Source organism: Protobothrops mucrosquamatus, unplaced genomic scaffold (genome assembly GCF_001527695.2).
Source record: "Protobothrops mucrosquamatus isolate PMUCROS unplaced genomic scaffold, P.Mucros_1.0 scaffold_230, whole genome shotgun sequence".
NCBI lineage: Eukaryota > Metazoa > Chordata > Lepidosauria > Squamata > Viperidae > Protobothrops > Protobothrops mucrosquamatus.
The window spans coordinates 529,498-555,084 of record NW_015386306.1 but is presented as its reverse complement, the minus strand read 5'-3'; the positions used below and the strand labels follow the sequence as shown (position 1 = coordinate 555,084).

General features: G+C 38.1%; 1 protein-coding gene across 2 annotated transcripts; it reads left to right on the top strand.

Moving 5' to 3' along the window:
- The first annotated feature begins 203 nt into the window (after nt 1-203).
- Nucleotides 204-22,187, top strand: SLC35F1 (solute carrier family 35 member F1). 2 transcript variants are annotated; one of them, XM_015829150.1, is made up of 5 exons: nt 204-347; nt 1,234-1,390; nt 2,963-3,015; nt 7,161-7,315; nt 21,765-22,187. In XM_015829150.1, exons 1-5 carry the CDS (start codon nt 296-298, stop codon nt 21,987-21,989), a joined length of 642 nt encoding a protein of 213 aa, XP_015684636.1. In that variant the 5' UTR covers nt 204-295; the 3' UTR covers nt 21,990-22,187. The 2 variants fall into 2 exon arrangements, with proteins under 2 accessions (XP_015684636.1, XP_015684629.1); XM_015829143.1 differs by lacking the exon at nt 204-347 and having other exon boundaries at nt 1,063-1,390.
- The last annotated feature ends 3,400 nt before the right edge of the window (nt 22,188-25,587 follow it).

Below are 25,587 nucleotides of genomic sequence, written 5' to 3'. Positions count from 1 at the left end.
TTCCTCTTGTGCTGGGTTTTCCGGGGACTGTCTTTAGTTTTGCTCCCAAATCATTTTCCAGGTTTGTCTGAAATAACCACTGCAGTCAGATCTTTTTCTGAATTACAGATCTGTGTGATTATCCTCCATTCAAAAGATCCATTCAGAATGCTTTCTTAACTTTTTATTCTTTTTTTTCCCCCTACAGCTCCTAGATTGTTTTGTGATTCCAGTTGTGATCTTACTTTCTTGGTTCTTCCTCCTGGTGCGATACAAAGCAGTGCACTTCATCGGGATTGTGGTTTGCATTCTGGGCATGGGTTGCATGGCAGGAACAGATGTGCTTGTTGGAAGACAGCAAGGAGCAGGTACGTTTTTGCAGATTGGAAGGAAATGTGGTTTTTATTGTTGTTACTAAGTTCCCTGATAATGTCTGCATGTGGAAACATGGCAGCTTGAGAAAATAATGGATTTCCTAATGATGTCAGAAGTGGCCCTCAGGATCTTGCTAAACTATTTTTACCAGCATCTCTCACTATTGTGCATTTTAGCTGAGACCACTGTGGGAATCCTGTGATACCTGGAGTTCCAAGCAGCCTGTGGAAGGCCATAGAAACTTTGCCCCATTTTTTTTTGCGAGCCACAGTTCACTTTATAATATGTGTGCAATGACTTCCCGAGGTAGCATGGCTCTATGACAGTGGTGGCGAACCTATAGCACGGGTGCCAGAGGCGGCACTCAGAGCCCTCTCTGTGGGCACGCGCGCTGTTGCCCCAGTCCTAGGCCTTTAGCTGGGTTTTATAAAACCTTTTCACTTTAGGCCTCCACCGCCGTGTGCAAAAAAAATGAGTCAATTTCAACTTCTCGCAGGAAAAAAAAAGATCTTGCAAAGTTGGAATTGATTGATTGAACTTTTTAGTCCCACCCAGTCTGCCGTTACCACCACAGCCACGCCCATCCAATGGGCCACACCCACCCAATTAGCCACACCCAGCCGGCACCCGACAATGCATAAGTGGGTTTGGGGTTGCAGTTTGGGCACTCGGTCTCTAAAAGGTTCGCCATCACTGCTCTATGATATAACTTCCATGTACGTGGATTGAATACCTTTGCCTGCAGAGAGGAAGACTCAGACATGATAACCAAAACTCTTTTGTCTAAAACTCACGAAGAGTGTTTCTGAATGAATGAAGTAGAACTTCTAATAGCAAATTGTGATTTATTAATTTTTTTTACAATTCTTTTGCTCCTAGGAGAAAATAAGCTTATAGGTGATCTTCTAGTACTAGGTGGGGCCACTCTCTATGGCATCTCCAATGTCTGCGAGGAGTACATCGTACGAAATCTGAGTAGGGTGGAGTTCCTAGGGATGATTGGACTCTTTGGTTCCTTCTTCAGTGGAATTCAGCTGTAAGTAAAGAGAGGCGTCTACTCCATACTGTTGCATGGAAATAGAGGAAGTTCCACAGCCATCTTCTCTCACGTTCCATTTGTTCCTGTGTGTTTTCCTACAGATTGCTGAATGGTCAGATCATCTGGTCCACTCACTCCACTTTGCTTTCTCATTCGACCATTCAAAACAAAATATCTGTTTGCTAATAGAAAAGTTTTTTTTAAAAAAACTTTGTGTCAGTCAAGGAATTACTGGATGGGTCACATAAAAAAGATGGTCAAAAGAGACATTAGTTTTCCTTCATTTTTATTCCTCAAAAAAGTTCACAGCAGCAAGCATGAGATTTAAACCTAATGCATTTCAGTCATAGTTCAGCATCTAATCACTATATTACATTAGCTCTCAATAGGTGCAATAATGTTGTGGTGTCCTTAAAAAAAAAAAGGAAAAAAGCAATTTTAGGGGCAAAAGGCCAGACTAGACTCTAGGGCAGGGGTGTCAAACTGCCGGCCCGCGGGCCAGATGCGTCATCCGGAAGCTGCGCCCACCCCATTGCCGGCAATTGCAAAACCGTCCTGATACATTGCGCAACGTCACGTGACGTCGCGAGTTTGACATGTCTGCTCTAGGGTCTGTGTACATACTATACATATGCAAAAAAAAACACCCACATGAATGCATTGACTCTCTTAACAACTGTGGCATTTGCTTAACAACTGTATTTAGTTAACCCCTACAGCAAAAAAAAGTTTGTCAAATTAGACTGGTCACATGGGTGCCTCAACTAATGAACTTCATAATTTACAACAGAAAATCTGGGCTCCGTTATGGTTGTAAATTGAGGACTATAATTTGCTCCATTTCCAAGGGGTTAAAAAGTGAATCTGATCTGGACACTGTGCTGTGACACTTTTATATATCATAACAGATTATGGGCATGCATTGTCATCATCTTTCCCTGTACAATCAATATGGAAAAGATTAACTTTTTCAGTAATACTGAAGATTTCAGTCCTTTTATTTTGATATATTTTTTTGGTACTTTCATCCCAACATCAAGACAAAATTATAGCCTGTTTGTCTCCAGTGACAACATTAATATAATGCTTCATTCTATGAGGAATGTATTTGTTTCTTTCCATTCTCCCCACAGCTCTAAGAAAACAGTATTAATACTATCAGAAAAACTGATAGAAGATAATATAGAAACAGACATTTAACTTGGGCAATCATGTAATGTTTGTTACAATTGCTAATACACCATTATAACTAGACATTGTTTTGATGTACTATCTGGAATGTTTCTGTGAGGAAAAAGGTTCCTTCTACATTATTCTCTTCACTCACAGATGAGGCTACTCCCACCCTTACACATCTCTGAATTGTGTGTTAGTAACTCTCATTACTTTGCTAATTACATTTCAAATATAGAGAGAAAGTAAGAGCTATTTGTATAAATCTGGTATTAATTAACACATGCATAAGATTTCCTCTGTTTTAACAATATACTTATTTACCTCATTTTATGGAAATAATTGGAAATAATTAGAATTTCCCTTGTCAAATCATTTCTTTATTTTTCCCTCCAGTGCCATAATGGAACACAAAGAATTGTTAAAAGTTCCCTGGGACTGGCAAATAGGTAAGACTGGAACTTGTTTTACTATTGGTTATTGTTTGAAAAATAAATTATGTTTGAGATTATAGGCATTGCTGAAACGACAGTGGTGGCAACATCTTTGTTTAGCTCCACATAGGCCTAAAAATAACATAAAGGGAACTTACCTTTTTTGCAGCCTATACTGAATTCAGCTGAAATTGAAAAATTCGTAAATATTAGCCGGGTTCATCAAGCTTGCTTACATTGGGTTTTCTAAATCATAGTTTATGGTTTAGTGTCATGTGGCAACCACATCACTGACCGGTGTTTGGTTTGAGCTGGAAAAAGGGCAACTAGTTAAATTTGTATTCCCATCAGTGAACAATACTGAAATATTTTTGGATCTGCAAATTACTGTGGTAGGCAGTAATGGCTTTGTGTGGTACATAAGCCAGCCATGGCTGATTATAAACCATAGTTTATAGTTTAATTTCATTGTTTGGTCCACTCCCATTACTTTGCCCTGTTTATGATAATGGGCAAATTGAAAGCAAAGCAAATAGAAATTGAGAAAATGTGGTTTTTTTCACATTTCTTAGTGGGATAGGCAAGAGAGACCTTGTCTTCGTTTCTAAGAATTGGCTAGATGTGGTCTGTTGGCCACTTCTTCTTTCTCTTTTCTCTTTCTTGATTTAAAAAAAAACCCAGTCTGGTGTGTGTGTTTTTAACTTAAAACAAGAGGGGGAAAAAACTTAAAATGAAGAGGAGACAGAACTCCCTAGTTGGCAATCTCCTGCAAAACCTCCTGCAAGTGACCTCTGTTTCTCCCCACTGCTTTGGATTCTTAAAAAAAAAATTTTTTTTTACACCTTGTACAAGAATTGGAAAAAATGTGTGGGAGGAGACTGTACTAGGAGGTGCAATCTTTGTACTGGTCCAAATATTTTTTTTTCATCTGTATACACCATTGCTGTGCTAAGCAAACAGTTTCCTCTTGAGGATCATTACTTAAGTACTACAGTAATGGTGGCATTTGATACCATCTGCATTAGAAGGCTACAAATGCCAGATAAGGCAGAAAGGCACGTTGAGCCCAACTGCACTTATAATCAGGAATAAGGGAGGTCATATGCTCAGTAGGCCTCAATAGCTCCTTTCCAAGTGAATATCAACAGCAGCAGGTTGGAGAGCTCCTTAAGCTGACTGGTTACAGAGGCAATAGCTGAGGAGCGCAGTTATAAATGACCCAGTCGACCATTGCTCCCATTGGGCCTTCCCTCATCATTTCCTCTAATTAGCCCCAAACCTTAATGAAGCTGTGCACATCTGCTGTTACACTCAGTTGCAAAAATCTTCCTGTTTTTTTTTCCTCCAATATGGTTCCTAAATTGAACGCGGATCAATGTAAAGCATGACTGGTCTTTCTGATCAAGCAGTTGAGATTTTTACAAGGCTTCTGGGACTCATTTCCCTTTTAGGAAGAAATGGGAGAAATATGTTTGGTGGTGTGAACTAACTAATCACCAGCAGCGGTGTGGTTTCTGAGGCAAAGACCCTCCAGCTTCACCAGTCTGTAAACAGGTAGCCTCTGAAGCACATTTTGCTACCGTTCAATTAGTAAAAGCAGATGTTTTGTTAGAGCAGAGAGCACTTGATTTTGGATTCCATTTGCACATTACACTAAATCAATGAGATGCAACCTTTTCTGGGCTAGGAGTGGACAGAACTGGGATAAAAATTAAAGTCAAGTTTATTTTATTTACATGTATCACAAGGGTATCCATGACTGGCCGGGAGAATTCTGGGCGTTGAAGTCTGCAAGTCTTAAAAAAGAAACTGTCAAGTGCCCAGGAAATAGAGAGATTCAGACAGTTCAAATGAGTACAAAGATCTATTGCAAGCTTAAGCTCCCCACAAGAACCTGGCCAACTGAATGTTAAGGGAATTGCGCGGGAGATAAGAGAGGCATTCAAGGTGGGCTGGACTTAGATCTCTTGCGGGGGTGCGGGGACTTGTGACTTATGACGTGTTTGACCCTTCCTTCGAGCTCAGTCTGGTTATCTCCTACATAAACTAATATTTGGGAGAGTTTTATTTTTTTAACTAAGTATGCCTGATGTGCCTTCTTTTTTTCCTTTTCCTTTCAATTTACTTATCTGGTATTTTATTCTGGTTTATATTATGTCTTTTGGTTACATCATGTCTTTTGGCTGGGCAGTTAATGATTATTTTTTCATTAGTGTTTTTAATCATGCAATGGATGAAGCCTCCAAAGAAATATTGGATTGCAGTTGGATAGAAATACAATAAAAAAAATGGAGCAGGAAAATATTGAGAACTTAAATAAAGAAATCCAGGGAAGTCATGGTGATGAAAAATGATATTATATTATGACATCATTATGCAAATGACATGAATTGCATAACACATATGAAGTCATTCACCTTTTTTTGCAGACTCAGTCATGGCTTGGCATAATGTCTGGGCCTAGCTTATGACTATCAAAACAGAGTAATTATGTTTTTTGTATGCTACAGATCAGGCAACAGAATAATTCTGACCTGTAAGGGTTCTGCAGACCTTGCCAAGGATCTAGACTCAGAATTCCACAAAAAAACAACCTTCTCTACTCAGTTTTGCTAGCCTCTCACCTATTTCCATCACAAAAGATGCACCCGAGTCTTTGCAAAAGCTCAGTGGCTTTCTTTGAAGCTAAAAAAATAATGGAATATAGTGTGTGAGGGAGACGTTTAACTGTTCTGTCCCAAAAATCTCCCCACCCCACCGCACTCCCCAATGTACATTAAGTGCTGAATATGTACTGTGTACTACTAGAAGATGGATGGCTGCATTTTAATAGTAGCCATTAGTTCCACTAGTAGCTCGATCTTTAAACCAAGGGGAAAGTAGCTCTTAAGGAAAAGAAAAAAAAGAATCTTAACCCTGCTGTAAATAGACTTTTATGTGTCCAAGGTCCTGAAAGTAATTACATTCCCTTAGTAAATTTATGGTATATTTGTTCTGGAGCCGTCTTCAAGAAAAAATGATACGAGATTGTGACATAAATCACACAGGGAAAGAAACAGTATTTGCCTAGTTATACAGATAGAGCCAGTTCTATCTAGTTGTCAAGACCCCAGGCTATAAACCAGGAAACTGGGAGTTCTAATCCTGCCTTAGGCATGAAAGCCAGCTGGGTGACTTTGTGCCAGTCACTGTCTCATGGCCCAATGCACCTCACAGGATTGTTGCTGTGGGGAAAATAGGAAGTGAGATTAGGTATATTTGCCACCTTGACTTATTCATTAAAACAATAAATAAATAAATAAATAAATAAATAAATAAATAAATAAATAAATAAATAAATAAATAAATAAATAAATAAATAAATAAATAAATAAATAAATAAATAAATAAATGGGAGATGTTGCCTCTCATTAATCCCTTTTTTGTTGCTAATTCTTGTGAATAACTTTGCTTTTGAATTTCTGGGGGTTTTTTTGCATTTAGTTCTAAATTTGGGAATATTGTTATTTTTGTGAATATAGTACATACGATCGCTTTACAATGATTATCATTCTTGTAGTAATATTGTACAAAGATAAAACATCCAAATCAGGGAGGACGAGGGTAGAGTGTTAGGACTGTAGAGAGTGAGTGTGAAAACTGGCAGGTTATAAGCTATCAAACGAGGGCCAAGAATGACATATTTTTTTTTTGTAATGTTTCAAGTCAGCAGTACGTACTTTAGGTAGCCAAATACACAGGAGCATTGTCTGAAAACCCGGGATGGGAATGTGTGCCATGACGTGGAAACCTCCCGACAGGCCACTCTCTCAGTTTTTTTTTTTTTATTCCATCCTTGCAAGTACAAAGCTGAAGGTAAGATTTATTTTTTCCTGGATTATGTCTTGGCTGACTCTGCTACTTCAGATCACAAATAGATACGGCCATCTTCCTTTTCTCCTGGCATACCTTGGGTAGTTAGAAATCTTCAAAAGTTTATTTCTCTCAGCAGAAAAGTTGCCTTCAGAAAAGGGTGGGCAACATAGTACTGACTGTTTATCATTTATGTTTCTTCCTTCCTTCCTTCCTTCCTTCCTTCCTTCCTTCCTTCCTTCCTTCCTTCCTTCCTTCCTTCCTTCCTTCCTTCCTTCCTTCCTTCCTTCCTTCCTTCCTTCCTATAGGATTACTGTATGTTGGCTTTAGTGCCTGCATGTTCGGCCTCTATAGCTTCATGCCTGTGGTCATTAAGAAAACGAGTGCTACAGCGGTCAACCTCTCCCTTCTTACAGCAGATTTATACAGCCTTTTCTGTGGATTCTTTCTCTTCTACTACAAGGTAAATGGATTGATCTGGTTACAGGTAGTCCTCGGCTTATGGCCATAATTGGGACCAGAATTTCTTTTGTTGGCAAGGCGGTCGTTAATTGTGCCCAATTTTATAACTTTTTTGGGGGGATACAGTTAAGTTAATCACCACAGTTGTTACAGTGACTCACATAGTTTTTAGGTGAAACTGGCTTCCCCTATTGACTTTTCTCATTGGTGGGAAGCTCACCAATGGTGATCACATGACCCCAGGACACTGCAACCAGTGTAAATACATGCTGGTGGGCCAAGCACTGGAATTTCGATCACATAACCAGGTGGCTTTAAGTGAAAGGGTCTGTCATAAGTTACTTTAGTGTTGTTGTACTGGCAAATGGTCACTAAACGAATGGCTGTAAGTCGAGGATTACCTGTATATGAGTAATTGATCACTGTCTTGCTAACATTAACATTGCACTAATGATGATAGCATCTAAGACAGGGTTCTTCAAACTTGGCCCTTTTATGACTTGTGGACTTCAACTCCCAGAATTCCTCAGCCAACGTGCCTGGCTGAGGAATTCTGGGAGTTGAAGTCCACAAGTCATAAAAGGGCCAAGTTTGAAGACCCCTGATCTAAGAGCTGTGGTGATGCAGTGGTTAGGTTGCAGTATTGCAGGCTAATTCTGCTGACTGCCAGGGGGTTTGATCCTGACAGGCTCAAGGTTGACTCAGCCTTCCATCCTTCCGAGGTGTTGGGAGCAATGTCTTTTGGTTACATCATGTCTGAGGCAAAGACCCTCCAGCTTCACCAGTCTGTAAATAGGTAGCCTCGGATTGTTGGGGGCAATGTGCTGACTCTGTAAACCACTTAGAGACGGTTGTAAAGCACTATGAAGCAGTATATAAGTCTAAGCGCTACTGCTATCTTCAAAGTTCATACTGTTTTCAGTCCAACTTGTTTGCTCTGAATGGTTCTGATGCAACCACTGTACAGCATTCCTCCTCTGATTGTTGAATATACCAAAAAAGCAACTTCTCTGATTTGCATATCAGCCATCAGTCATTACTGGAAGGAAGACTCAACCCAGGGGGTTAAGCAAGGTTGCACCAGGATGGTTGTTTGTGGCAACTGAAGAATGGTTGGATTGTGGCTTATCTTGATATATAAACTCTTCTAGCATGAGAACAAGCAAAGAGTCTGGAAATATGGATTCCAGTTAATGTATGATCAAATACGGTATCAAAATATTTATTAAATTTTCATGCCACCCACCTCACGGTTACAGTGAGATGGGTGGCTTACAATATAATGAAAAGCAAAGCAATTAAAATTAAGAAGATTAAACAAGAAGCTTAAAACCAAGACGATATGCTGATCAACATAGGCTAGGTTTTTAAATTCAGGGTTTAAATATCCCATTTGTTCAGATTAAACCTTATGTGTTGTTAAGGAAAAGAAGCCATTATTAAGCGCATCTGCTGCATAAGGGCATTCTGAGATTTCCCCAGCTGGACAAAGCAGAGTTCCAATTTTGAATTGAATAACCCGGATGTTGTGGATTGCAAGTAACTTAATGTGATATTTTCAACTTGTAACTAGCAGATGCCTTCAGTTTCCTGTGGTGTTGTAATCCCTAGCTTTGTTCTTGTACAAGGAATGAAAGTATCCCCGATCACCGTAGGCATAAAGCATTAATATTAAATTGCTTGTGTTAATTATCATGCCGAGGATGATTTATTCTGCATGTTTTCCACTTGCTTTGGTTTCAGCCCAGCTGTTCTTCGCCTCAGCTACATCATCCCTTTTTTTTTTTTTTTGTAATCACTGACCGATGGACAAAAGCGTCTCTTCATGGGAGAGCAAAAGGCTTTATGGTTAATTAGAACCATCCCAGCACTTTAGTATCTCTTCCAAAATTCACAGTCCTTATACTTTCAAGGAGCTGCTGGGCTTCGCTGTCTCTCTCTCCTCTGACCTATAGCAAAGAAAATATAAATCAAACAAAATGCAAGGAACTACCTTTATTTTGCTTTGGAAAGTAATTGGAAAAGCATTTTAGCATTCAAAGGGGTTGAATCATCTTAACTTGCCATTAGAGCTGAACTTTTCAAGATTTATAATCTGCCCTGCATTCATTAGTGCCATAGGCTATGTTGTTGCAAAGAAGATGAATGCAAAAGAAGTGAGAAATATGGCATTAGGACTCATGAATAATTGAGTAGATTATTTATAATGAGGAGAATTGCATTCATATTTTTATTAAACTATAATGACTTAGGAGTTACACTATAAGAAAGTAAATTCCATTTTAAAAAAAAACTCAGAGTGAATTTGGGTTATAAAATTATGTCTAAAGTAATTCTGTGTAATGAGTAATTGATCTTGCTAAACACCCATAATGGCCAAACATAGTCTATTATCAATCTTTTCTCACATAGCAAACCCATAACATATAATGTCCTCTAGCAAATTATTGCTGATTTTTGTTCATACTACCATCAGAAATTCTCTTGCCAAAGCAGGATTCATACTTCATTAAAAGTAATTAAGTATTAAATACCTGATGTAGAAGTCCTAAAAAGTCATTATTTATCATTCTTCAGGGAAAACCTGAAAAAATGGCAATCTATATAGTTCAGAGTCTTTTCCTCTGTTCTTCAGAACTGAAAGAGGTAGGATATATTGTATTTAGCTTACAGCTTCATTGTTTTTCAGGACAATATAGACCAGGAGTATGGCACTCCCAAATTTTGATGACAACTAGATGGCAACAAAGAAACAGGGAGCACACTCACTCTTTGCCTTCATTTTGTACTTGTCCAGATTGTTGCAGCCCAGATCTGGTAGACATACTTCCTTCCATTTCTCCCATGGCCTTACACTTCTCATACCTCATATCTTATACCTCATACCTACTATTGCAACTTGTTTTCATGATGTCTACCTACAATTCAAATGATTTCTAGTATTATTACACAGAACTTTCAGCTCAGGCAAAAGTCAGTTATTTTAATTGCATGCCTTCCAGTTTGGTCAATTCTTCCATTTTTTTCAATGAGGTGAGAAGAGGGAGTTGTAATACAAATGACCACAAAGGCAGGTAGAATGCTTGGTGAGATTCTGTCTGGTAGCCAGAGCATAATGCTAGTAGAGCCAATGTAGGTTGAAACTTGAAGGCTTCCAGAATTAAAAGTCTGCAAAGCTCAGGCTGGAATTGTAACTATAAGAGACAAGATCCAGGGATAGAAGTAGGCAACCAATGACACACAGATCCAGGAAGGTGGAGCAAGGCATTGTAGAGAAGAAGGGTGGTTTAGATCAAGCTGGAGTTCCACAAGATGGGCCATGTCATAAAGGCTCAATGTTGGAGGGTTGTTTCCAAAGGTGAGCAAGGCTCTATCAGCTATTCCTAAGTAGTCCCAGCTGCAAACACAGCTCAGTCAGGGGCCTTCCCTTGCTTCCTGTGAAACTAAGCAGCTCATCTTTGCTCTGTCCTTCAAAGTTGCTGGTACATCCTGGGCCTTAGTGCTCTGCCAGAATCTAAAACTGTCTATTCCTGCTGATGGTCGCCCTTCAGCTTTTGACTCAAAGAATCAGCATAGACCATAACAGTAGGAATTGCAAGATGCCATTCAAAGTAGATATTGCTATTGATGCCTGGCCAAAGGGCAAGTCTATTTTACAACATACAGTAAAACATCTGAAGTCAGTTGGGGTCATTGCCAAAATTACTTGGAAGTCATGATCATTGCGAGTCATATTACCACAATACTATGGTTAATCTGGTCTGAAAGGTATTTTTGTAAAAAGAGATGTCATTCACTCAGTTCAACTTCTGCTGGTGACTTTGATGAAGATCTTCAGGTACACAAGAAAAAGTGAATAACTTTAGAGCAAGAATGGAACCTACATTTTGGGTGCCATCACTATACTTTTGGGTCCTTTGAACCACCCAAGATTACTCTGCTAGGTAATCTGTCATATTTTCTCAAAGTAAAGGCTAATAGAAGTTGATTAAGTTAAGCTTAGTGCAGCTAATTCATCTTTAATCTTACATTTTGGTCCTCCCTGTGGTGACATGACTATTTGGAGTGCACAAAAATGATTGTGCAGCCCTGTGTATATTTTCACACATACAGTACATAGAAACTAATATTTTTGTTCTTATTTAAATTATTATATGAATTTTATGTGAATAATATACAGCAATGATAAAATTGTCAACTATATTGCCTCCAAGGTTTTTTTTTCAAATAAATTATATTGCTCTTTTCTTCATAGGAAAAGTTATTTTAAGTGTGAATTAACAATGCCAATGGATTCTGCTTTTTGACACTGCAACACTGTATATTACATCTTAGAGATTTATCCTTGTCTGGAACACAGACTTTACTTTTGAAAATCAATAGATAATTTTATGAAACAGCTGCCGTTGCAATTTTTTTTTGTCTGATGCAGAAAAACATGAGAAAAATGCTACAGAGAATGAAAAAAATGTAATTCAGGACACTTTTAGGGGTTTTATTTTCAAAGCTTTGTTCAGTGTTTATGCACATTTAGACTAATGCTTTAATTGGATTTTGTGCAAACAGATCATTGAAGAAAAAACCAATAAATACAAAGCAAAGGAAACATAGGAATTCATTTTATATAAAGTTAGACTATTACTGTCTGCGCTGATTGTTGTCCCCATTTCAAGATCTCAGAAATGTTTTTGCATCTTCTGTTATTTCATTTTTAATAGACGATGTCAAGAACTAAAACTGGGTCTTGGCATAGAAAACATGTTTCTGCCTCTGAATTGCAAAACTACTTGGGTAAACAATACAGCAAGTTGTTGAACGCTTTCATACCTTTCCTCTCATACCTTTTGCAGAAAGGACTAAGATCAGCAGGTGAAAGTACATGCATAAAATAGCGAGTAGGGAGAAAAATGACTACATGTTAAAATAAATCTTCAAGGTTTTTGCTTTTTTGTCTTCAATCTTATATAAACTTTGGTCCCTCCCTTTAGTCAATTCTAAAGGGAATTTGTATAGAAGATCTAAACCAAGTTGCACTTTGCAAAGCTCTATTATCTTACCTCTCCACGATAGCAATAGCAATAGCACTTAAACTTATATACTGGTTCACAGTGCTTTACAGCCCTCTCTAAGCTGTTTACAAAATCAGCATATTGCCCCTAACAATCTGGGTCTTCATTTTACTGACCTCAGAAAGATGGAAGGTCAAGATCGAACTGCCTAACTGCTGGCAGTAAGCAGAAGTAGCCTGCAGTACTGCATTCTAACCACTGTGCCACCACGGCTCCTGTGTTGATGGATCTCAACACATACAATCCAAGGTGACATGTGAGTGAGCTTTCTTATTTTTCATGATAATCTTCCTAGGTTTGTATAAGACGTTTGCTTTAAAAACGTAGCCATTCATTAAGAGGAACATAGAATTTACCTCATAGGAAATCATTGATCCAGCCAACTCTTTTGTGGCAAATTCTCTTTGGAATATTGTGTCCAGTTCTGGGTACCAAGTTTCAAACAAAATCAATAATAGATGAAGACTACGTGTCAGAAGAGTATTATCAAATTGGTAAAAAAAAAAGTCTGGAAACAAAGCCCTGTAAGGAATTATTAAAGATCAGAGACTGTTTAAATTATGCAGAAAATGGGCAAGTGGACATATGATAGCCAAATATCTGAAAGATTTCAGGAGTTGGTACATTCCAATAACTCTTTGCCTAACTGCCTTGCTCTGACTGATGAAGCAGCAAAACATCTGAAACTAACAACAACAATTAATCCAGTTGTAATGACTCAACCTTCAAACCATATCTGAAGAATTGTTACTTAGAAGGAGTGGACTTGTTTTCTCTTGCCCAGATGGCAGGACAAAAACCATTGGGTTGACAGAACCTGGGGGTGGAGTGAAAAGAGGAATCAGCCTACAACCTCTATGTAGTCAAAAGTGAACTAAAACACCCCTTCAGTGTCATTGACCTTTATCTAACTCTAACCAGGTGCTGACTATTAGTTGAGAAGATTCCTGTGCATAAGCTTTTATGAATAAATCAGGTTAACTGAAGCTTCAGTTATGGATCTGGTCTTTTAACCTGACTAGGAAGCAGGTTCAGGGAAACTAGACTTCAGGAAGAATTTCCTGATTGTATGAGCTTGTGTGAGTGGAACAGATAGCCACATGCAATTATGAGTTCTCTTCACTAGAGGTCTTCAAAAAGAGACTGGATGGTCATCTGTCAGAGATGCTGTGGTGGATGTTTCATTTTCATCAGTCCCCTGGTCTTCTTGTACTCTCCTCTTGATTGAAAAATGTTTTTGAAGATAGACTCTCCTCAATACAATGGAAAGATATAGTCCAGAGAGTTGTTGTTGATAGGTAAGACTGGTGAATTTTGAGCATCCTGCTACCAAGAAGTCCAGATAACATCCTTGAAGAAAAGGATTCCGAACCAGTTCATAACACCACCAAGAAAACTAGTTGAATGCAGTCATTCTTCTTTTTTTACTTACACAAGCAGAAGCCTTTCAACTAAGGCAGAACCATCTTGGATACATCTCTGTATCCTTTCTGCTTTAATTTTTGCGGTAGCTCACTTTTTAGAAGTACTTGCATTCTAAATAGCGGAAATTCATTTAACTCATTAATAAAATGTTTTCCAAATGATACCTGAAGATGTTCCTTTAACTCAGCTGGCAGGCCAGATTATCTTATAATCTCAGCTGGAAGTGAAGGAAACATCAGGAATCGCTTTTGTGAACGAGAAGGAACAAACCAATAACTAAATTTGATATATACCCATATTGTCTGAATACACTTTGAAAATCCATCTTAGACTCATAGAGTCTAAGATGGATACTTTAAAGTATCACTATGAATGAAATTACTGCCCTTGGAAAAAATAAGAAAAATCGAAAATAGGATAAGATAATATAGATTAATAAATAAGAATGCATTCAATTGTTCACAACACTGGTAACAGGGAAAATTGTTTGTGGACCCTTTTTTCATATAACAGTGTCTGGAGGAAGTTTCCTATCAATAGCAAGAGTCTATTATTTTTGCATTTTGGAAAATAAACATGAAGAGCAATTAAAGAAACATGAGCATTATGGTTTAAACACCTCACCTTGTTATTTATCACATTATGAGACACTAGTGATTTCCATGGTGTTGGGTTTCTTAGAACAGCTGCAAAAAATAGCATTGCAACAAATTGGAAAAAAATGTTCTTATATCGTACAAAAGGCTTAACAGGGTTTGTGAAATAACATTAATAACCAAGCTTATATATTGCTTGAGTGGAATTGTCAAAACCAGATCTGTAGTATTGAGGTATTGTAGCTACTATCTATTACATTACTCAAGCCATTTATTGCCATCATTCTAATGAGATATGAATGCATAATATGAATATAGTTGCTTCCTTGTAATCTCTGTTACTAAACTATTTTTAAATCACAGACTCCATAAATCTAAAATATAGCAAACTGAAAACCAAAAAGAACCCGGTCTCCTTTTTTAATACAAAAATCCATTGTGAGTATGGTTGAGATTAAGACCTAGGAAAACAGAAATATTTTTGATATCTAAAAGATATCAAAAGATAACCTGGTGCTGATAAATATCTTGAAAGGCTGTGATACACTTTTGGTTTGAGGGAAATGGGTCCTTCAGAGTTTGCAGGGCACTCACAATGCATCGCACACAGTCCAAAACACCTTTCTGCCTTTGTAGTGCTACACAACCTTTTTATCTCTTGGCAAGCACAGCCAACCTGGCTTATACAGGACATAAGATTAGGAGAGACGTCCTTTGGCCTGTCAGTGATTTTTATGGTCAATGAGTTGTGGAAACTACCTGAAATTTCTTTGCTTGCCTAGCTTCCTGCTCTCCAATAGAAGTTGTTTCTTTCTCGTTTTCTCTTTTGGGAGCCCTGCAGCATTTTCACAGATTTCTACTAAATAGCTAAAATTTGTGACTTGACCACTTAGGAATGTGAAATGGCCTCTTGGGGTCATTGGCTGTAGTCAAAGATAATGGATTCTTCATTCTTTTTTAAAATCCAGAAATATTTGAATATGCAGTTGCATTAATTATTGTTAGGTCTTTAAGCTTGGCCTTTCACATCAATCTGCCTTTAAAATTAAAAAGAAATCTTCAAAACAATTTTGTATCAGGCCTAAACCTTTTATGCTAAAGAATGGTTTTAAAATTAAATGATTTTTTGCCTTATCAGTGCCAAATGCTTAAGATGACCTGCTCTAAGTTCACCCTATTGATCTGAGGAAGAAAAGATATAGTATGAAACCAGTTTGCTTTTCCCAACAAGACATATCCCGAGTGGAATTTGTTTCATTATCCAGCTAACAGCACATGAGATCTGGCATTGCCTTTATTTTTGAGACCTTTGGCACCATCTTCCTTCCTGCTCTGTGCCCACAACATACAGTGTCTTTCCCTTTGCATGGTAGGGTGTATCCTTACACATCTTGTATATCTGTCTGCATGTCTGCGTGTATATTCATACACAATCACTGTCTGCTCAAGAACAAATCTGCAATAAAAAGCGGGCATTGGCTAACATGAACATCTATCTCCAATTAAAAGCTCAGATGCAAAGCAATGCCAGAGGAAAACAAACTCTTGGAGAAACCCTTCTGCACTGTTTTCTCCCCAAGGGACTTTTACATTCAGGTTGAGGTTAATGAGCTGCAGCTGTGAAATGTTTGACTGAGCGAAGGCGAATGAGCTCCACATCTATGGGGGAAGAACAACAACAGAATCTCTGGATAGCTCGACTGAATGTGCCAGTTATAAAATTCAACAGAAAAGGAATTGGCCAAAGGCCCAGGCTGAATCAATTACTCCACCCCTGGTGGTGAGCCTTACCAGCCTCAAACATAGCGATGCAGTATTGATTATCACCAGCAACTGATACTTTATTAAAAGTGAATGCTCAGAAGCCAAGGAAAACACGGACACCCGTCGACATTGCATGCGGAAACCATGAATGCAAGAAAACATTAGAAAAACAATAAATGGGAAGAGGAAAATGGCTTCATTTAGACATGTTTCTGAACTGCCACAAAAAAACAAAAAAGTCTCATACTTATTTAAGATTGATTGTCTTAGATCAGGGCTGTCTGAAGCCTGGGACATTAGTGGGTGACTATAGGATTCAATAATTTAATATTTTAGCTTCAAGGAAACAATTCTAAAATCAATGTTGGTTCTGTTCCTTTTTCCCCTCTTGAACATATTCTTACCTGGCCAATTATTTACTAATCACCCACAAACTTGGTGATAGACTCTGTTTTTTAAGTTGATGCTTGCAAGTCGGGACGAGTCTATAAATCAGCTCCTACAAAGGGGGGAACTTGACTGCAGTATTGTTCAGCTGGAGGCCAAGTTTGAAAAGCTCTGCAGTGCTTCAATTCTGAAGGGGGGGAAAAATTCAGGGGTGGCTACTTAGCTCCTGTCGGTAACTCCTTAAAGCAGCTGCATCGCTTCCTGGGGTTGTATGGCCACGACTGCAGCACAACCCCAGAAAAAGTTCTTGGGTTCAAAGGGTTATCAAGAGGTGTTATGTGCTTGCTCACTTGCACATGCTTCAGAGCATTTTTACCCCTTCAAATCAGAAGTGCTGTATGATCCACCAGTTTCAACATGATACGGGCAATCCTCATTTAGCAACTGCCTCATTTAGTAACTGTTTGCTAAATGTTAAAGTTACAGTGGAGATTAAAAAGTAACTTTGTGATCAATCCTCACATTTATGTCCTTCGGAGGTCTATAAAGCAAAGGAAATCTGAAGCAGGATGTAAGCACAGTTGCCATTTCACTTAGCAGCCACTTTGCTTAATGACCAAATTGCTGGTCCCAATTGTAGTTTGCTAACTGAGGATTACCTGTAGTGGTTTAAATGCAATCCCAGATCTTTTTGGATGTGAAGACTATTAATTAACAATACCTCTTAACTGAGAAGAGAAAAAAAACTTCCTTACATTAATACTTAGCCCCCAAATGCTTATTGATTTCTTTAAAAGATCCAAGAAAGTTAGCTAGATATATATATAGATAGATATATATAGATATATAGAGATAGATAGATAGATAGATAGATAGATAGATAGATAGATAGATAATTTTTTGATTTAGATGACTGCCCATGTCACAATAGTGACTCTGTGCAGCTTACAAACATTTAAAAACAATACAAAATATTCCAGACAATCTACAAGGGAAGTAGCTTCCTTTTTAGTCACGTCCCAACGTGTCATATTACAGACCTGCATCCATCTGGCTTGGAATGTGCATTGAAGTATCATCCCTGAATAAAACTGTCAAATGAACACAGAGGCCCTTGCCAACTGAGGTGTTTTGAAAGTAAAAAATTATAAACATTAGGAGAGCCATCTGTTATATTTAAATTCAGTGGTTTCTGAGGTGAGCTACAGATCTTACATGAAAACTATTTTATAAAGGCAATGTTTTCACCCAAGCCTCAAAGGAAAACATTGATGCATTTTCTGTGATGCGTTTCCAAAAGCCTGGTAAAAAGAGGGATTTGGATTCTCTGAGGACCAAAATGTCGGAATTTGCATAGAAGCTAGCAGTTTCAATATTTCTGCGTAAATATAACCTAAAAAGTTATCTCCGACAAGTCCTAGAACTAGAAAATGAGAACCCAATTTAAAAAAATATTCTTAGTCCCCTATTTTTGAGGAGAATAATCCAAAGCTATATATTTGTATGTGGCAAAAGTACGTAAACCTCTCAGATTATCAGTTCATTTGAGGGGAAAATTAGAGTCAAGAGTTTCAATCAATGGGATGATAATCAGATATGAGTGTGGGAGGTCCTGTTTTATTTAAAGAACAGAATTCTGGGTATTCACTATCAAAGTCTGGTCTTCACAATACAGGTATGTGGATATGTGTCATGAACTGAAGGATATTTCTGAGAATTTCCCAAAAACAATTGTTGATCTTAACCAGACTGGAAAAAGTACAAAACTATTTCCAAAGAGTTGGACTCCACCAGTCCACTGTCAGACAGATTGTGTACAAATGAAGCAATTCAGCACTGTTGTTAGCCTCCCCAGGAGGGCTGGTTGACTAACCAAGAATATACCAAGATCAAGATGTGTAATATTTTGGGAAGTCTCAAAGAACTCCAAGGTAACATCTAAGGCTGTGTCTATGCAGATTCTCAGTCATCCAGGTCATAGTTGTCCCAAATATGTTTTTTCACGAGACAATTGGACTTTCTTGTTTTTCTTTGAAGACGTTTTACTTCTCATCCAGGAAGCTGAAGAAGAAATAAAAAATAAGAAAGTCCAGTTGCCTCATGAAAAAGCATCATTGGGACATCTAATGCAGTGGTTCTCAACTTGTGGTCCGCGAGCCCCGGGGGGGGGCACAATGTCATCACAGGGGATCCATGAAGGCTTGAAGAAATGTTATGATTTAAATCTTGAGTTAAGTCTTGGAGCTCCGTGGCCATGGTCTGTGGCCACAAAAGGTATTTAAAGGGGGTCCATAATGAAGAAAAAGTTGAGAATCACTGGTCTAAGGAACTAAAGGACTCGCTTGCATTGGTGAATGTCAGTGTTCATGAGATCACAATCAAAAGAACACAGAAGAACAACGGTGTGCTTGGCAGGATAGCAAAGAGAAAGCCACTATTCTCCAAAATGAACATTGCTGCCCACCTACAGTTTGTGAAAGAACATGTAGGACAGATGAGACCAAAACAAAACTTTTTGGTCTGGCTGAAAAATGTTATGTGGTGAAATTGAAGTGCAGGTTTTAGCCTGTAAAATTCTTTATGACTTGGCATTGGTTTACTTCCAGCAGATGACTACCCAGAAATAATTCCCCTCAGAACCCATGTGACACATATTATGGAAGCCGCAGGAGCTTCTTCTGTACAAACACAGCTTTGAGTTGACTGGGAAGTGCATCAGGAAACATATTTGTAGCATACCTTTTCCCAATGTATTGGAGATTTTCTGGCTTGGGGATTTTGATTGTCCTCACACTCAGGGAGGGTACCAGCCTAGAGAAGAAAGTGTTTATGCTTCCTTCCAGTTTCTGTCAAGTAACTCTCTACTTCCCCATTTACACTCCCAGTAACATTTCCAGTAGTGGTAACAGAACCAGTAGTATGTGCTTTATCATTTAAAACCCATTATCAGGATTAATAATCCTGGGGCCATTTTTGTCCCAGATCTCTCTTATAGCTCATTACCATTACTAGATTGTTACTGGACAAAACCAGAGTAATAAGCAGTAGCCACCAATAACACAATTCATTATGAAAATCTCCAAAGTTTAGGTGAAGGCCAATGGATAGTTAATGCTATGAATGAGTATCTGACTTCTCTATATCTGAAAGCAGAAAGCCGAACTCACCATAACAGAAATGTGAAACCTGTAGAGACATGTTGATGGTCAGATACACAATCCATTAGGCAAGTGATATCAAGGATAACAAGCAGGGAGTCAAGAGCAAGAAACCCAGATGATCACAAAAGACAAAGTCATTGTTGCTAGCAAATAGAACTTCCAAATTATGTGCTCGTATTAATTATGCAGCTACTCCCAGTCTTAGAATGCCTTTGATCTTTACTAGACATAGTTCTTTGAGCTCAGGTACTGACAGTGCTGACGTTCCCTTGCCGTTCCCATTATTTGCAAAAAAATCTATCCAGTGGCAATTCACAATGAGGAGAGAAGACTGTCTGGAGTTCTGGTGAGATGGAGGTCCACAGGAGGTTCTTCTTAAAAGCAGGGTTGGGATCTCTGTTGTTAGAGATCACAGTACTGAGCTTGCTTTCTATCTTGCAGAATTTCAGGTGTGATCAGGATGCCCAGAATTATTCAGATCAATTACCTGGCGAGATGTCACAAGAAGGGAAAATGAGATATTGCAAGAGAAAAACAATTAACTGGCCTGCCCACTAGACAGCCTCTCTCCGTCATGCTTTAAAGTTTCCTCGGTAGGGTTCCTTCCCTTCTGAAGTGAGCCAATTACAGTCTTAACTGTGGAAAACTGCAGCAGGTGGGGATGTCATCAGAGCTTACAGCCGGTGTGTTGCATTGCATCTGTGAATGTGTACATTTTAAGAAAATTTAACCATCTGTCAACCTATCAGATGTATTTGTGTGCATATTCTTGCATACATATACCCAGACATGGTTTACATAAAGACAAGTCCTGTGGCCATATCAAACTATGAAAGGTAAACTCCAGGTAGCTGTGTTTGGGTTAATATGCAATGACTGTATGAAATAGTCTGAACATTGTAATTTGCTGGATATTGTTTTTTTACAAAAGCAGGGTTGCATTTTTTCTCAAAATGTCTTTGTTTTCTGGACAGGTTTTCCATTTTTCTTCAAATACTGTATGCTACTTAATCAGTACATAATATATTGATTTTCACAGTGAAAAACTAGGTTTGTGGTGGGCTACTGTCCATTTCCAATGGGCAAGTTGACTCAAATGAACCTTTGCAGGCAAGTTATATTTTCCCAAGTAAAACTGCATATTTAGAATCATTCAGCTAGTCATGTCTTAATTATTCAGAGACTCTAAGGTTCTTTTCTATTTAATTTGGAACAGCTTAGTTTTTTCTGAGAGGATCTTTCAACTTTCAGTTCAATAATACTTTTTAGCCTGAAGCTGAAGTTGATTTTGGTTTTATCTTGACATTTATTATATTTAATTAATTGTTCTTGGAAGTAGCAAGATAATATATACACCACAACATATATGCACACAGAGACTTGTTTGTTTTGTAGAGCTTTTATATTACCTCGTTAAAAAGGAAGGAAGAAGGAAGGAAGGAAGGAAGGGAGGGAGGGAGGGAGGGAGGAAGGAAGGAAGGAAGGAAGGAAGGAAGGAAGGAAGGAAGGAAGGAAGATTTCTGCCACTCCCTTCCAGCTTCCCACAAGCAAATTCAATGGGGAAGCCAGCAGGAAGTTGGAAATTGCTTCTTCTGCTGCTGTTTTTATGCTCACCCATGATCATTCTGTTTCTCTGTTTAGTTAAGAAAATCTCTAACTGGGCATGAGTTGTCTAGTCTTTTCACAAAGTTGCTATGATTCTTCTGATTCTTTTGTGTTTCAGTTACCTTTGATTCCATTGTCACTGGATTTTTACTTCTGCTATTGAAGTTCTGAAGATTTTACATGAGAGCATAACATTTGTGTCTTAGAAAATGGTAGTGATCATTGACTGAAAGCCGTAAAAGCCAAATTAATTTGCTGATGTTTACTTATTGTTACAAAATAATCATTCAATTGATTTAAGTAATTTATTTTTGGCACTGAATTTTAATTTGATTTGATACAGAACAGCTTTATACAGGAAAAAAAATTCTTGCATGCAACTCTTGCATACAACACATTTATTGCTTTTTTTTTTTTTTACTAATTGTATTCTTTACATTTAGTTTTCAGGACTTTATCTGCTGTCATTCTTCACAATCCTTATTGGCCTTTTGCTGTACTTCTCTACATCCACATACATTGCCCAAGATCCACGGGTGTACAAGCAGTTCCGAAATCCTTCAGGACCTGTTGTAGACTTGCCAGCCACTGGGCAGCTAGAACCTTCAGTAACATACACCAGCCTCGGCCAAGAAACGGAAGAAGAATCTCAAGTCCGTGTTGCCTAAACTCAGGCCCTGCCACCCTTGGTGGAGTTTGTATCACCATTATCTCTGTATCATTCATAGAGAAAGGTATTTTCCAGATGCAGTGATTCCAGTCAGCTGCAAGGTAGCAAATAGGGGAGGTTTATTAAAAATAACCATCACTATTAAAATCTTTCCAAGAATACTTGACTAGGAGTATAATTCACAGTCCTTTACTTGGAGCAGTGCTTTTCAATCTCTTAAGGAGACATTGTGAAATGGCAGGGACATCCTGAAGGACAGTTTGCCTACCTTAAAGCCTCCATTGGAATGGAAACCATCTGTATATTGTAGAGGACAGACTTTAGTTTACATAGGGTGAGGCAAACAGGCTTGGCCAGAGCCATATCTGAACCGAAAATCCATTCTACAATATGCCCTGAGACCCTTCGCAGTTTGCTGGGGACATACAGAAGTAGATTCTGAGGGAAGAGGGGAGGGGGGAGGGAAAGGAAAAAGATCACAAGGAAACCGGTGGACAGGTATCTCCCAGTGTCACTTTGCTAACCTTTTCCATCTGGAATGCTGAAGCAACAGTACAATAGTAAGGCCTCTGAACAGAATCAATATGATTTAAAATTGTTCTAATTCTTGGCAGAAATGCCATTCAAGTCAAAAGATACTATGCAAAAGGATTTAGGAAATGGTTTTTCTTTTTAATGTATTTTGCCCAAAGACTGATTATTTGGGAATACCATATCTAACCAATAGGATGAACCTTGAAAGATAATTCTCCATTAAGGTATATTTTCCCTGACCAAACAGTGACCAAAATGACACTGGTAGATTATTTTCCACCGTTACACATTTTTCATTCAGAAAATAAATGAAGTCCTGAGAACTATTTTTGTGCAGTTTTGTCTAGTTGGGCTTTAAAAAGAATTTCAGTGCAGGTAAAGTTGATGGGGAAAAGGGATGAAATGGGAATGAATACCAGATGAGAATTGGAACAGATGACGGTAGGTGGGTTATCTTCAGTTTTTTTTCAACCTCTAGAACTCCCACTGGTCTTTCTGCTTCGCTCTTTCTAAACAAAACTGAAACAAAAAAAACTACCCTTACACACATACAGCTTGACCTGGGGGAAAAAACTTCAGAATAATGTCAAATGCTCCAATCAAGGGGTAGATTCCAACTGAGATGTGGGAACTGACTACAAGTCCCCAAATCCTTGTCAGGAAAATTCACTCTGCATACCAGTTTCCACCAAGAATGGGTACTCTTCCTCAGTGACAGGGATAATTTCTGGAACATTAATGCCAAATTTGCATTCAAGTTCCACGTAGCCAGCAAGAAAAGAGACAATGCTGTGCATCTAAAAAAAAAAGCCTGGCACTGCTACTCCTTATCTCATCTTTTTGATGTAATGGAAGCGAAAGAGGCAGGCTTTCAATAGGGCCTGTTTAGTGTAAGTTTGAGTGAAGACTTGAAAACCTGAATATTTTCAGGATGAATGTGGATATATTCACTAATTGCTGATGGAAAGGGACTAGAAGCATGGGAAGCAAGAAAACTTGGTAATTAGTACTTAATGCAGCAAGGGAAATGCCTAGTAGGGCCAAATATACATAGATACTAACAACTGTTGTCCAACTGAGGTACACAATCTATACCCTAATGCCATTGTGTTCATTCAGCTACCTTAGCGATCTAGTTGCCCATTCTCTGAAGCCTTTCTTAGCCTGGGCCCTCCTGATGTGGTGGGCAGAATTCTCTCACCTCTAGCCGTGCTGCCTAGGAGTTGCACTCCAACATCTCTTGAAGGGCTGAGGTTTTGAGAAGATGACTCAGAAAAAGTTCTGGGAAGCCATGGATGGACAGCTACCAATATCCATCTCTATTCTAAGAATAGGTTGAAAAGAAACTTTTTAACCTTTTTTTAAAATATGTGCATAACAATATAGTAGTCAAACATTGACCTCTGAAATATTTTTTACAGTAATATTGTGGGCAGCTGAGATTTGCTGATAAAAAAAGTATGTTTCCACTTTCAGTGTCTTAACCTTACAGATACAAACAGGTTCCTTACTCTTCGCAAATTTAGTTGCTACTAAGAAAAAAAGAAATGGAATATTTTTGTAGACATTCTGTCCAAGAGAAGAACACAGGAATAGCTGACCTGGACTGCTCTCATTCACAATCTGATACTGGCCAGATCTGAATTGTTTAGAACTCAGTGTATTCAGAGTCTTTGTGCTTATTCCATATTTTTGGGAGGAGGAGACCTACATAACTGATAGTTCTTCTGAATCTTTGTCCATTGTTTTTGCTTTCACTCAATAATCCATTCCTGGTTCCAGATGCAATGGCTGCTTAGATCCTTAGTCTTCTAGTAAGGATTGAACATTCCTTTCCTTAACAAAATTCTTGTGATTGTCACTACTCAGTGACACGTGCATTATGCTCAAACTGGTTAATTAAAATGTAGCCTCATTTCCTGGTTAGGAAAAGCACCCAACTGATTTTTTTCTCTATCTGCAAAATTAATTTAGCAACTAGGCAGTAACTTTGTTTCCCTGAAGAATATTGGCCAAAGTCATTCTTTTATAGTTATATATTCAGAAATGTAATCATCTAAACGAAGTTGGTGGCACAACAGTTCTCAAAGTACCGCTACTTCCCAACTACCATAGAATTGGCCTTACTTAAGCAGGATTCAGTTTCCATAACTGGGGCCTTGTCTTTATCATGGCTACAGTTCTTACAAAGAAAAAGAGGCATAATACTATGTTCATAGTGCTGTAAACAATATTAGAATCATCTCCTGTCTTTTAACATCAGAACAAAGATACTCCTGTAATTTATGAGTCTTGAAACTGAACCAGAAACAAAAATCTGATTTCTTTAGAGCTTTTAGCTCTTGAAAGAAAATCAGGATAGCTGTTTCTTTCAACGATAGGGAAGCTTTTCAAAATGTGTGGTTAGAATGGAAGATTCAAATAACTTCTTTTAAAACTTACTCTTTCTGCACGGTTGATCACAGTAATACTGGGGCTATGCACATTTGAAATATGAATCAGAACAAGTATTTTGGATCCTCTATGGTACGAATACAGCATCTTGCTGCTCTTCATTAGAGCAAACCTGATTAGCTGATTTTAGGTTTCTGAATTAGCCTGAAAAAAGATACATCAGGTTTTTTTTAGATCCACTAATTTAATTATTTGATTCATTAAAACAGCAGGATCTTTTTTTAGACTAACTCAGAAGCCTGAGAGAACATACATTTGTTTTAATAAGGGGCAAAGAGCTGTTGCATTTGCAAGAAGTCTGAAGCATTTTTTCCTGATAATATTTGAAGTATGCCCAATTTTATAAAAATATTATTTTACCTACCTCAGGAGAAAAAGAGCAAAGAGATGAGACTACAAAGGTACTAAATATTTCCTCAAGGAGCTTAGTACCAAAAGCTTGCAGTATGCAGTACAGTCAAAGTAAGCTACTGCATTCTTATGTATGAAAATTACACTCACAAAGTCCGTTCTTTTAAAAATTGATCTTCATAATAATCCTAATTCTTCTGAGAGCTGCATATTATAGCACCATCATGCATTGTTCCATTTTAGAAATCCAATATGTA

What these genes read in the sequence shown, in the direction of transcription:
- SLC35F1 (XM_015829143.1), top strand. Translation starts at nt 1,164, where the DNA reads ATGAATGAAGTAGAACTTCTAATAGCAAATTGTGATTTATTAATTTTT. An exon ending in TCCCTGGGACTGGCAAATAG is followed by an intron (nt 3,016 to 7,160) that starts GTAAGACTGGAA and finishes TCCTTCCTATAG; the next exon opens with GATTACTGTATGTTGGCTTT. An exon ending in TCTTTCTCTTCTACTACAAG is followed by an intron (nt 7,316 to 21,764) that starts GTAAATGGATTG and finishes CTTTACATTTAG; the next exon opens with TTTTCAGGACTTTATCTGCT.